The sequence below is a fragment of the Dasypus novemcinctus genome, chromosome 1 (genome assembly GCF_030445035.2).
Source record: "Dasypus novemcinctus isolate mDasNov1 chromosome 1, mDasNov1.1.hap2, whole genome shotgun sequence".
NCBI lineage: Eukaryota > Metazoa > Chordata > Mammalia > Cingulata > Dasypodidae > Dasypus > Dasypus novemcinctus.
Window position 1 is genome coordinate 134775251 of NC_080673.1, and position 14870 is coordinate 134790120.

General features: G+C 35.5%; 1 protein-coding gene across 10 annotated transcripts in view; it reads right to left on the reverse strand.

The window, feature by feature from the left end:
- Window positions 1-14870, reverse strand: part of SLC4A4 (solute carrier family 4 member 4) — a 445649-nt gene that overhangs the window by 40223 nt on the left and 390556 nt on the right. For all 10 annotated transcript variants that reach the window (XM_058297298.2, XM_071216116.1, XM_071216109.1 and 7 more), the window contains 2 exons: window positions 13636-13749; window positions 11655-11816 (listed from right to left, as the gene is read on the reverse strand). In XM_058297298.2, the coding sequence (XP_058153281.1) occupies window positions 11655-11816; window positions 13636-13749 (276 nt within the window). The remainder of the gene's footprint in view (window positions 1-11654; window positions 11817-13635; window positions 13750-14870) is intronic.

The window sequence follows — 14870 nt, forward strand, 5'->3', positions numbered from 1 at the left end:
CATAGCAAGATGACGCAACAAAAAGAAAACAGATTCCCGTGCCCCTGACAACAACAGAAGCGGACAAAGAACATGCAGCAAATGGACACAGAGAACAGACAACTGGGAGGGGTGGGGGGAACAGGAGAGAAATAAATAAATAAAAATAAAGTACTAATACATCTCTTTAAAAAAAAAAGATTGAAGGCTGAGAAGGGGGACTGATAGGACACACTGCAATCACCACAGTTTGAGATGATGCAGTTTAAACTGAAGTAACTGAAGTATTGAGGGAAAACAATAAACAGATGGGGTACAGAGACCGAGTACAAAGAGTGAAAAACAATGTATTTATTTAGCCAAATTTCAGTGATCTAGGTTTACAAGGTATAGTGCAATATCTACATACACTGGAGACATATTTGTTGAACCAAATAGTAAAAGCTATGCTCAGATTTTCATGGTGCCCCAGGAATTGCCTTAAAGATCTCCAAACCCAAAGGTTTATTTTAGAAAAGGTATAACTACAAAGGCAGCCTATATATATGAAAACAAGTCACTTCTAAGATGCCCCATTAGCTAAAAATATCCGAATGACCAGATTTGAATAAGATAAAAATAATGTTCAAATATTGGCACTTAAACAGTATGTCTCAAAAATAACATGTGAAATCTTTTATCTGATCCTTACCCCTTCTACTCATTTTCATTGCCCCTTTCAGGTCCTCATAATTTCTCACCTGGATTATATAGCAGTCTCCTGACTGCTCCCACTGCCTCTACTTTTGCACTTCCTGCATCCATTCATACTGCTGAAAGCGTGTTAAATGAAATTCTCATCCCAGAAATTCCAGACTGGAAAGCTAGGGAGCAGGGGAGGCAACTGGGCAGTGAGCAGACCAGGCAGGCTAAGGTGAGTCGAGATGGCTGGTTAACCAGGCTGAGACTCCCAGAACTGATCCTGTGATGGGGAAACTCAGGGGACCTGAAACTAAATCATTTCCTTGTTCCTTCTGCCCCTTGCAATTTCATTCATTCCACTCTTCAAACCAGCTTTCTGTCTCTAGGCTTTAACATCTGTTTAATTCCATCCCTTCCCTTAAAGACCCAGTTCAAATTTCCCTTCTTCCGTCCTGACATCCCCAATCTTCAAAGCTGCTCTCCCGACGGAAGTCTCTGATGCTACCTTTGTCCCTGACAATCCATTCTCAGAGTAATGTTTTAAAAATCTAAATTATTACATGGTCTTTCCTGCTTAAAATCCTCCTATGGGTTCCCGTTTCACGTAAAATAAAACCTAAACACTGTAATGTCATCCATGAGGCTCTACACTAGTGATTCTTGATGGATCTATTTTTCTCCCTAAGGGATATATGACAATGTTTGAAGACATTTTTGGTTAGCATAACTTGTGATTAGGCAAAATCTCCTACCCTCCTTCAGAGACCATAACAAAGCTATTTTCACCTGCAACAACTAACACAAGTGCTCCACACATAGCAGAGATTCAAGAAATGCTCAAAAGGTTAAACGTGTCCCTAAAAATTTTTTTAAGTCTTTATCTCCTTAAATATAAACCCAGATCATGTTCTATTTTCTGAAACTGGAGATTATTTTAAGTACCACGATAGGAAGTGAAACTTTATTTCCTTTTGAAATTGTATATGCTTTGCTAATACAGAACGAAAGTTATTTCGGAATAAATCCACAGTAATCAAAATCTATGGAACAAAAAGGCTAGCCTTGCAATCTGGAATTTACATCTGGTCCACAGATGATAACAAAGAAGGGGTCAAGGGCAGTGCATGTACATACACAGACACAGAACAAACATTCATGCTCATGTTAGGAGTCCAACATGATCCAGCGAACATGCTAGTTTACGGGGACATGGAGAACCATGATGTGGTACCTCCCACCAAGGGGCACAGGATCAGGTGAGGAGACCCAGACTTGCGCACAAATTACAATGCTCTCTACATAGAAATTCAAAGAGGTTTGGGAAAGATATCAAAAAGCCCAGAGAATGAAGTGTTTAATTCTGTCTACAGTGAACCCACGAAAACTCCCTGCAGTGATAGCATCTAAACAGGGCTTTAAATAACATAAACACTCACTATGAGAACTCGAGATGGTTTGGATGTTTTCCAGTTATCACCCAGCTCACACAGTGTAACAGCTCTGAGAACCATTTGAAAATATAATAAAATTATTCAATATGTATTTACAATGTTTACTGTTTGGAAGTCATTGTGATGGGCCACAAGAGAGCTGGAAAGAGGATAAAACATGATCCTTATCTTGAAAACGTTTTGTCCAAGCAAAGGGAGTAACTACTAAGTGAGATATCATGTTACCCGTTATACAACTATATTATAAGAGCAAATGAAGAGCAATGATAAATTACTAGGGGTGAAGGCTACCCTGAGAAGCTTTCATATTTGGAGGGTCTTGAAGGAATGGGTAAGATTTTGATAAGTGGCAATCACTGGGGACTGGGAAGAAAAGTTTTACAGCAGGAGAAATTGCCAGATTTGAAGAGAGGCCAACAGTTCATTTGACTAGTACACAGGCTAGTCTGTAGAGAAAAACTATTTTAGATTTAGGTTGAGGTCAAATCACAAAGAGCCTTAAATCCCAGGCTAAGGAAAATGGATATTTTTCAAGGGACAAAAGTAAGCCAAAGAAAGTTTAGAAATATAAGACTAACACATAAGAACAGTGTTTTTTTAAAAAAAATCAGTCCGTTTGGAAGGAAGGAAAACTGGTTATTAACTCATGACTAATCCATTTGAAACAGTCTAAACATGAAATAGAAGGGCTGGATTTAGGGTTATGGGCGTAGGAATAAAAAAGAAAAGTAAAAAGGGGGCAAGGTAGGGATTTTGGAAATTCACCCCAATTAAGGGTTTTATAATAGAGGATATCAGAGAAAACTAGTTGCTACAAGTACCTAATATCTATTCTAGATACCAATCTTGAAATTTCTCTCTCCCACACTCAATCTATAAAACTCTTCAAATCACTTTCCCTGTGAGAAGTATCCCTAGTTTTGCAGTCAAATTTGTACTCTCTTCCTGCCTCTGCCAGTGCCTTAGGAGACGACTTCAGAGAAATCAGGTCCTCTCTGAACCTGGTTTGCTGTTGAGTATTCTGCAGGGATAATGTGCTATGTAACTAACCAAAATTATGGCCAAAAAGAGCCTAGTGCTGTGGCATTCCGACATCAATACAGAGCTGCTCGGCGAGTAGAAAGGTGGGTCCCATCCCAATCAGAGCAGCTAGCCAGTCAGAGCCATTTGGCATGATGCCAAAGCAAATGCCATCCAAAAACATGCTGCTTTTAATACCACCATGACTCCACCTCACTCAATGTTTCACGTTTCTCTTTTGAATCAATTTCATAGCAGTCAGATTCCTCTACAGTTTTAGACAGAATCCCTGCTTTTCACATTTAACAGCTCTCCTTTCCTAAAAAAAAAAATTGTGAAAAGAACAATTTCCAATGTGCCTTTGGCTTACGATGAAATGTTTACCAGTATCATTGCATTTGTGGGGGGAAAAAAAAGACTGGCATTTTTTTCAGTAGCTATTGTTCAAAGGAATGCTTTTAAATTATCAATTACTAAAGTGACGTAACGTCTTTTTTATATACTTAATTCTTATTTTAAGAAGTAAATCTTAATATACATCTGTTTTTTTCTCATTTTTGTACAGGATATTGGGAATAAAAATTGTACATTTTATGAATTTTAAATTTTCTAAATTCTATATTCTGAATTTTATCATTGAGAAAACTCAATGAAGAGAAACAAGTAGGTGTTTACCTCTAAAGATACAAAAAAATTTAGTCAAGTATAGAACAAAACAACAAATGTGTTTCCAAAATATTTTCAGAATAAATATATATTAGTCAACATTCATTTGTAGATTTTTGGTAAACTTGATCAATACCGACACCCCTACCCATTACAGAATATCTGAAAATGGTAGACAAAACAGAGAAAACAATTTTAGAAATGATGGCTTATCTGTAGGGAAGAAAAAGGAACAACTGGAGGGAAAAAATAACAATAGTAACAAGAAAGTGTAAATCCACAGGGTCGGTAAACCATGGAGGCTAGGCCTGCCATGAAAGAGAATGTGCTGATCCCTGTGGCTTAAAGCCTGGATTAAAATGAACATCTGAACTCCAGGGACAGGAGACAAACCCTAGAAAGATGGAAGAAGGGGTATTAGATGGGAGAACACCCTCCCCCCACCCCAAATAAAACCAAACTTACCAAAACACAGCACATTCAGTTGGTCGACTATATATTTCTAGGAGACATATATAGAGGAAAAGACAGTGGGGACACATGCCTGTCCTGGCCGTGCCACTGGGTGCCATGTCAAAAGGGAAAAAAAAAGAATCTCCATGGATATCCCTGAATATAAGCCCACATGCAGATGGGGTTTGGAACTGTAATTCACATTACCTTTGTGGCCTAGAAAACCCTAAGCCAAAAATGTAGCTTAAAGTGGTCCTGGTTTCCAGATGGAAGTTCACAATCCTACCTAAAATCTAAAAATTAGTTTCCTTCTTTCCCCACCCCCCAAAAAATCAAATGTATACCTCATCAAGATTCTAGATCCAATGACTAATTTAAAGGATATATAGAGGACATGGCTAAATGATACCACGCAGAAGAAATCACTAAAATCCAGACTATGAGAAATTCCTCAGTACAAATGTGGCAGATTTTGTTTTTCAAAGATGGCTGGAAAAATATGTCCTGGTCTATATACTATTTACAATGAGATCTTACTATGCTTCCATGAAAAGGTGGAGTTCTTCCTCATGCTCTTAAATTGAGGCTAGCCCTCTGACTACTTTGACCAATTGACTACGGCCATTAGAAACCAAATTAAAGTTGTGCCAATTGCAGGAATAACCCTTAAGCGTATCTTCCACTTCTTAACCCTTGAAATTCAGCTGCCATGTAACAAGCTCAAATAATACAACGTCGCTATGCTCTCAGAAGCCAAGCCACATGGAAAAGTCTTGGAGAATGAGATATAAAGTAGAGAAAGAGAGAGTGACAAAGAGGGAAACCACAGAGAGAGTGAGAGAAAGAAATGGGAATGAAGAAGCCAACTTGGACATTAGCCCAACTGAGCCTTCAGATGACATCAGCCCAAAAGCTATCTGAGTGCAACTACAAGAGATACCTCAATCAAAAACTGTCCATGTGAGCTGAGTCAACCCGAAGAATCATAGGAGATCATAATAAATAGCTATCTTCAGCCAGGTGGTTTGTTGTACAGCAAAAAGATAAGCAAAACAACAAACATCCTGGCATCCCCCAAAAATATAAGGGGAAACAAACAAATCTAACTGATGGATGGAAAATCTATAGATTAAAAAAATTTTAAAATGTATCCAACAATCATAATGTGTGAATTTTATTCAGATTTTGACTCAAACAATAAATTATATTTTCAAAGTTGAGTATATTTATGATACATTTGCAAATTTAAATAGTTACTGGATATTTGATGATATAAAGGAATGCTAACTTCTTTTAGATTGAAAATGGTAGCATGGCTATGTTTTAAAAAGAGAACTCATCTTTAATAATAAATATTACCTAAAATTTATGAGTAAAATGGAACTCAGTTAAGGTAAAGGCAAAGTATTATAGGAAGGGGATAAGACAATGAGGGTAGATGACTTAAGATTGCCCATAAGCTGATAAGTATTGAAACTGGATAATGAATATCTGTAGTTATTATTCTATTCTGCCTACCTCTGTGTAGGTTTAAAAATTTCCATAGTAAAACATTTTACAGGAAAAAACAAAAATTAATGTGTTCCTGGGTTGAAGGGTTTTCATATATCTTTCAGAAGCAAATAAAATCTTTAGAAGGCTATATTTTAAACACAGTCATCAATGCATTTTCTCAGGAATATTACTTCATAACTTCTACATAAAAAGGCCCAAATATAAGGAAGAAAGACACCAGAAGTATAAGTCAGCCAAAGAAACAAAGTTTCGTATCAAACCTACAAAGATAGCAGAGACATAAAATAATAAGTAAAAGAGGGTATGAAAAAATAATAAAGAATCCAGGACTATCAAAGTTGAGCAGGAAGATTTGGAAAAGGGCAAAAAGAATTTCTAAAAATAAAATGTCTAATAATTGAAAAATTCAACAGATTGAGTAGGTAGTAAAATAGAACCAATAGAAGAAAAGAATTAGTAAAGAGAAAAAATTGAGGAAATTACCCAAAATATAACCCAGACAGGCAAGGGATGGAAAATATATACACAAGTTAGTAGATATGGAGCACAGGATAGGAATGTACAATAAATTTCTATTTGGAATTCCGGAATGATATATGTCAGACACTGAAAGAGCCAAAAACTCAAAAATGTTCATAATTGATTAAACACACTAATTCTCAGATTCAGGAAGCCCAATAAATCCAATTTATGAAAAAATTGTAGGGAACTGTAGAACAAAGACAAAACTGTCATAAAATATCCCAAAAGAAAACCCAGATTCCTTACAAAGGAATTAAACTCTGAATGGAAATCGGAAACAGTGGGGAAAAATCTTTTAAGTGCTTAAAGAAAATAGCTTGCAACCAAAAATTATATATCAAGAGAAACTAACTTTCAAGAATGAAGGTCAAACAGACACATTTTGGTGTACACCAATGAAAGAGTTTACCACCCTCACAGTAGGAAAGCAGAGCTACCATAATCAGGGTAATAAGGCAGGTGGATTATAGGTCCCTGGGCCAATCACCCCAGCCTGTGAAAAGCCTAGGACCAAGGGAGGAGGCATAAGAATCTTATGATTTTCTATATGGGTACTTAGAATGAAAAAGCAAAAAAGCCTGGCAAGTAAGTATGTACTATTAAGGGGAAATAATTCAGGCTAGAGGACAATATCCCAAGAGGGAATCATAAAGGCAAAAAGAAAAAATGAGAAAAGAAAATCTTGATCATGTCTAATTACATAGATTAAAAAGTTAAAATAGAAATAAAAATCTTGATACTAATAGCATATGATTTGGAAAGAATATTAAAGTTAAAGTATAAATTTAGTTCACGAAAAGAGTAAAAAATATTGACTAAATTTTTACCAAGTTAAATATGCACACGAAAATGCCCAACATAACCACTAAATGAAAAGACAAGAATGTACTGGCTTCCAAACTAGTCAATGGAAGATAAAGTAGAATAAGAAAAATAAGAAAAAATCAAATTCTATCAATATAAAAAAGGCAATAAAGAACACAGTGAAAATGCAACAAACAGAAAGCAAAAATAACATGGTAAAAATGAATCCAAATAAATTTAAATGGATTAAATCACTTAAGTTAAAAGCAAAGATTGTAAAAAGGGATTTTTCAAAAGTCTGTATGTGCAAAGGGACACTGGGGAAAAAGGAAGACTGAAAAAGAACAGAATGGAAAAAAATATATAAGGCAAGTGCAAATTAAAAGAAGCTACCAGAACTTTACCATGAAATAAAATAAGCTCCAAGGCAAAAAAAAAGCATTGCTAGAAAGAAAGAGAATTACATAAAAAGTTCAATTCACTAAAAAGACAAAACAAATATAATCACACACCTAATGTGATAAACTGAATTATGTAACCCCTCGAAAAATGTGTTGGATTTCCTAGTTGGCACAAAGTCAAGAAAAATAAATAAAATATATAAGAACCAAAAGGAAGAAATAAAAAAATGTATGGAACACCAACAAATCTATAGAAAACTATCAGAACTAAGACACTTAGGAAGAGTGCCAGATAGAAGATCAATACACAATAATCAAATTAGTTTCTACATTCCAGGAAGAAAATGAAACTTTAGGAAAAAACCTACCATTTAAAACAGTAAATGGATTGCATAAAAACTTAGGTAAATCTAACAAAGGACATGGGAGGTGGGAAGCAGCTGTGGATCAATCAGTTGGGCTCCCGCCTACCATATGGGAGGCCCTGGATTCACCTTCCAGGGTCTCCTTGTGAAGCAAGCTGGCCCTTGTCCACAGAGAGCTGGTAGTCTGCGTCTGGACCCACAGAGAGCTGACAGCCCACGTCTGTGCCTGCGGAGATCTGATGGCCCGCACCCATGTAGATCGGGTGCAGCAAGATGATGCAACAAAGGGAGACAAGCAGACACAGAAGTATGTGCAGCAAATGGACACAGAGAGCGGACAGCAAGCAAGCTGCAAGGGGGGAGGATAAAAAAAAAGCCTGCCCCCCCAAAAAATATATGGGAGACTTTATACGCTGTTATTAATATACAGTGAAGGTCTAAATAAATGGAGATATAGGTCATCTAAGTTCAATATAGAAAATTCTCCTTAAATTGATGTAGGGATTCAATATAACTGCAAATAAAACTCCCACAGGGTTGTGTGTGGGTGTGGATGTGTGTGTACAATACTGTACATGGGTGCTAAAATTTATATGGAAGAACAAAGTTCCAAGAAGAGCCAAATGTGTCTATGTGCCAGCTGAACCCTGAATCTCAACAGAGTTGCAATACCTACTCTCCAGTTCAATGGACTCACCCAGGACAACTAACAAGGAGGAGATGATGGATAAATAACATACCAAGGAACTGAGAGTGCCTACAGCTGCAAGTAAGAGGGTTCCATCAATCAGATGTATGGGATAGAAGCCCCCCTCAATTCATGGTAGAGTGGGAATCACCATGCCAGATTCCTCAGGATTGGGAAATGAACTATGGACTAAAATAAACTTACTAGTATTCTACTATAGACTTATTGTGATTATAGCAATGGAAAAAATACCATTGTTGTGGACACAGTGACCCATGGATGTTCTAGGGTTAGGGAGAAGGAAAAACAGGTGTAATATAGGGGTATTTTCGGGACTTGGGAATCATCTTGAATGATATTTCAACAACAGATACAGGCCATTTATATATCCAGCCATAACCTACACAGTCAAATAGAAGAGAGTGTAAACTACAATGTAAACTAGAATCCACGCTTAGTGGCGATGCTCCAAAATGTGCTTATCAATTGCAATGAATGTACTGCATTGATGAAAGATGTTGCTATGTGGAAATATTTGGGAGGTGTGGGGAGCGGGGCATATGGGAATCCCTTATAATTCTCTGTAACATTTAGTAATCAAAGTATCTTTTAAAAAATAAAAAAAGTAGGGAAAATAAAAGGTGAGCCAAACACTTCTGAAGAACTGGCACAAATAGCCCAATGGGAACAAAATAGAGGGTTCCCAGACAGACCCGCAGATGTATGAACAACCGATATATGACAGACAGCATTTTATTATTTCCCTTTAAAGAACAGAAATGTAACGTATACATTCTTCAGAAGTACAATATTTTCTAAAATTTAAAAAATTAAGTTATTGACCAAATGGCTATATGTACTATTATCTACCAAATGACCTCTTGTCATTCAAATGTAATATCTTTCATAGTATTCTGCAAAAATCCCTTAAGGAAACTAGTAGGATATCTTTTTGGTATTCATTTCTAGTGGAAAGTATTTACATTCTTGTGATTTTTACTTGTTATAAAATTCAATAACATCATTTTCTATAAAATAGGGACACTGTGCTGATAATTTAAAAACACTGACATATAAGAATCATTTTCAAAAAGAAGAGATGTCACCTACTTGCCACTTTGCCCTAATAGCTAGTAGATTGTTAAAATAGAAAAGGACAGACAAGAATTTAAAGACAAAATTTGAAATTCACTGGTTCAAAACATGTTAAAAATCTACTTTAATTTTTATAGGTATTTTGTAGAGATATTTTCCTAAAGAACAACACTCAGGCACAAAATCTTGAGCAGCAGAAAATAAGATGCGGAAAAAAATAAATTGAACTCTTCACACTTACTAATTGTTTGATCATAGAACTAATTTTTAAAATTAAGTACAAAACATAAGACAGAACCAGGCATTGCAAGGCATTCAATAAAAAACAGATTTAGAGTTTATTTGTGGGAAACAAAGCTTAAAAATTTAAACAACATACTATTAATTCAGAAACGTATCCCAAAGCAGTACAGTATTTATTTGGGTGCAGGTCTGGGGGCTAAGAAAATCATCTTAATGTAAGTTCCTAACGAAATTTTCAATATTTTCTTTGATCATAACTGAAAATTAGTACTTTAATTTGGTACCAGTGATTCCCTGGTGGTGGTGTTCAATGAAAGCCTATTTCTTTCTCTAATTCCTCCTATAAAATGAGAGTATACATCACGTATCCTCATATTTCCATGAAATGTCTTCCATTGAGTGCAAGTAATTCTTCATTCTGTCCTTCCACCCCCTCTCCACAATCACTAACATATGCTGATCTCAGGACAGGTACCTCCATTCCTTATGATTTTAGCAATGGCTCCATGATCTTCCCGTCTACCATACCCTAAGCTATTCTCTAGTGACACTTTCAACACTCTGGACTCATAGTATTTCAACCTCCAAGCATTGATGAAATTCATTTCCCAATACGTTTCAGTAACTAATCACACATATTGGTCCAGTTCATCACTCTCAACATACAATCCTCACAAATTCTCAAAATCTAATGATCTCCTTTTTGTTCCAAGCTTTTAATTTTCATCTTCTCCTGGTCCCTGATTATTATAGGATCTATTTCTTTTCTCTCCATGATCCACAATCCTTCAAGCAATCTGGGCTTACATAATTTATCAGAATATTCCTCATCTCTGTCACCCAATACCCAGTGGGTTTTTATAATCAATTGATTCCTTAAATTTCCTGGATTTTTCTTTCTGTAACACCTGCTCTGCTGAACCCCATTCTTAATCATTTCCTCTCCTGAATTCAGGAGACGGATTCTAATGTACTTCCATGCTTCTCTCAGATGGTGGTGGCAAGAAATGAATGCATTAATATATATTAAAAAGTGCTTAGAACATGGTCTGGCTCATAGAAGGCACATACTAAATTAAAGCTCTTTTATTTTTGCTATTAATTTCTCATACCCTCAAATGATATTTTCCAAACACCACCCACTAGATCTGGAGACATATTATATAAGGTAAGAATATTTTAGGCAGCTCTCTTGAAAGATAATTCAGAGCACTGAAGCATTTTCTTTAGACTTATGACAAAGTTAATAATAGCTGATATTTATAAAATGAAAACAAATGTACAAAATCATTTTCTCACTGCTTTATGGTAAATAACATATTGAAACAAATACTTGAGAGCAAATAGTAAATGGTTATGGCTATAACTATGAATTATCTGATTCAACCTCTAAATATAGAGCTGAGCTGATTTAACAGAGAGTAGGTACTCAGTATATGTTAATTAAATCTTTGATTGCCATTGTCTTCATTAAGGACAGTTAACACATTAAAACTAGGTGTAGGATGAGAGCAGCTAAGTACTAAATTGTGTTTGCGTTCCCTTTGGTGCCTGAGGAAAAATGATTTGGAACAGTTTTTTCAGATTTAAATGATGTTACTCAAGTGTTAGGTTGAGGACATGTGTCTACACAGGCAATCTATGATTCCACCAAGGCTTAGGAAACATTAGCTATTGCATAACTCCCAATAAAACCGTTTTGATTTTGAATTAATTAGTATTTTCATGTAACAAAAATAAAGTAGAAGGCAATGATATTATGGACACTTACTTTGAGTTTATGTTCTTTTCTGTTTACAATCACAGCTGTGATTTGCTGGTCCATGAAAATCAGAATGGTGACCAACAAAGCAGGGATAGCAGCTGCAAGGTATACCCACCAGGGGTTTCCTCCAAATGGTGGAACAAACCAACCTCGGTTTGGACTAGTTGGCTTAAAGAAGAGAGAGAACATTTTTCAGACCATTACTCATTTAATACATATTATTAGATAAAATATCTACTGGAAAGACAAAATTATTTTTCCTTGGAAGAGCGAATATATTGAAAAGTAGGAAGAGCCAGCTTTACTGATAGGCTAGAGAAAGAAGACGATTCACCAAATTCTTCCCAAAGGAGGTTATTTTTGAGACAGTACTTGAAAGGAAGGACAGAAAGATATATGAGCTGATGGAAAAGAAGGAAACATCAATTTGTGCATTTGGGATGATGCAAGAAAAAAACTCAGGATGAAAGAAGGGGATTTGGGTTAAGGGGCAGTCAGAAGAAAAACCCAAATGCACTTCATAAAAGAAATAATATAATATAATATAATATAAATTGTAAAACTACCATGAATGTTGTTCACAGTTTTAGCAATTATGCTGAATTTGTTCCCATCACTGTCAAAATGTATCATAGCCTTCATAAGATAATATGTGCAGATTTACAAATATTTTATTTATATTAACGGAACTTATTTAAATATTCTGGTCTTTCTTAGTTTGTATATGAGAAATGATCCAAAATAATTAGTTAATCCTTACAAATACCAAAGAAAACTAGAAAAGATAGTCATTTTTCAGTTTTCAATTTATTCTGTCAGCAGATCACACTACTTACTATAAAGAAAAGCATTTTTCTGCTTGTCCTTTTCCTAATTTTAAACAATGCAAACAAACTAAAATAGAATAATATCTAGGAATTATATTTTCCACATTTGCCATCTATCAAGACAGTTTTACTTTTCTGAGGATATTTCTTTCTTCTGTTGCACTTTCGTCATAACTCCATCAAATCTATCCACATTTTATTACCTTTATCAGGTTGTGAGTTCATAAAAAAGACACTGCCTTGCTCATTAACACATTTCAAATCCCCAGTATTGGGCCTAATTCAATGCAAACTCAGTAAACATTGATGTACATGAATTAATGACAACTTCCCTTTGCTAAAGAACGTGATAAAAGAAATAGTGCAAAATATTCTATTTGACATAATATAGATTTACCTTCCTCCTTAAGCAGTTATGAAGCTAAAACTGAAGCTGAGTTTTTCTTAGCCTATATGCCATCTTGATGGTGGAGAGAGGAAGTGAGGATTTTTTTAGCAAAGAGATGAAAAAAGAATTGTAAAGGAAAATTAGGTGGGATATTTAAGAATGACAGAAATGTAAACTTTACCCATGAAGCCTGTAAACACTAACAAGTTCATAAAATAATTCCCATATTTTTTGTAATACTTAAAATATAGACTATATGGAAACATATTTGTGTATGTGTACGTGTGTTAAATATATATATATATGATTGGTAGTTTGGTACTATGAAACGGCCACTGAAATGGAGTCTGGAGGCTTGGATTCTAACTTCAGATGCTGACACTCCGTTTTATAACCTTGAGCATTTTACTTATATGAGCTTTAATTTCAATTATATAAAATCTGGATGATGATAGCTACATTGCATACTTTCCAGAATTGTTATATGGTTCAAGGTGACAGTGTGTATGAAAATACTTTGGAAATTTTTAAATTCTATAAAATACAAGACAGAGTTTGTAATATTATTATAAAGTATCTTTTGAAATAAAAATCAACACTATGCAAACCTTGCTCTTGATTCTAATTTGAATTTAGTTTTAGTGAAGAAGTGAATTAAATGTATTTTTGATCCTAGTACAACTAGATAGTTGTACAAAACCAATTCAGAATGAAGGAAAGAGAAGAAAGCAAGAGAGATCCAGGAATGGTCAAAAGACAGAATTTCACCTACCTTGAACTCACTTGGCACAATTAGTTTGGGAGTATCCACACCTACCAGGGCATCTATTACACAAAAGATGAGAATGGACAAGATAATGGCAAAGTCACTGATAAGTTTTCTTGCCTGGAAAAATAAAAAAAGAAACAAGAGTCCTTTTAGCACTAGATACATACATTTGTCTATGTTTGAACTGAATAAAGAATTTTATATTTGTAAAGAGTTTACAGTAATAGTTTCATTAACAAATGAAAGGAAGTATCATCTGCACAGAAACTACTTTTTAAATTTTGTTTCCATCACTTTATCACCTGGCCAGAAATAATCTAATCTGATTGTACCGAACATGGCAGAATGTGTATGTGTGTGTGTGTGTTTGTGTGTATATCTATAGACAGGGCAGGGAGAGAAGAATCAAATAAATTAAATAGAATATGTTCTTGACAGATTGTACAGTCTCCTGTAGGAATTTCAGGGTATATTGTAGAAAACCTGTACAAAGAAATAGAATAGGTCGTGAGTATATAGCAAGATAAATTCCATAAGGTAACCTGAAAAAATCGAGGAGCCAGCAGGGAAGGGGTTATAAGCTCCATCCACTAAGGCTAATAAATATCGAAACCTGGAGAGTAACATTAAGTGATAAGAGGTGGGAATGTGTGGTTTCATTAACTGTCAAAGAAAATACTTCTCACTCCAGGTTGGTGCTTCAAGTCTCCTCTATGTAGAATATCTCTTCATCATCACTTCTCAAGCATAGCCTCCATTACTCAACAATTCTCCAACTTCCTGTTCAGGGCAAGGTCTGGACTTCACAGGATGTAGGAAGCAAACCCAGCCTTCCCCATGGTGTGATGCACAGTGGCCACTTACAAGTTGGTAAGGGGCGCATAGGACCATTTAGTTGCCTGGACTTTCCTCTGTAGCTCTGCAGTCTCTAGGGGCCCTGCCAATGGCTTAAAAGCATTATTACAGCACTCTCATCTGCATAGGGTGGGTACACACAGTAATGCATAATTTGATCATTCAACAAGAATTTACTCAGTATCTAATACTTTGGTACTAGGGATACAAGAGTGAACAAAATAAAGTGCCTCTTTTCATGCAGCTCACAGTGTAGTCATACATAGGAAGACCACTACAAAACTAAATTAGGGTTCATTCAGAGGTTATTAAGTTATCTCAGTATGAACAGTCCATTTTCTGACGCTGCTAGATGAAAAAGATCAGTGATGGGCTGAGTGGTT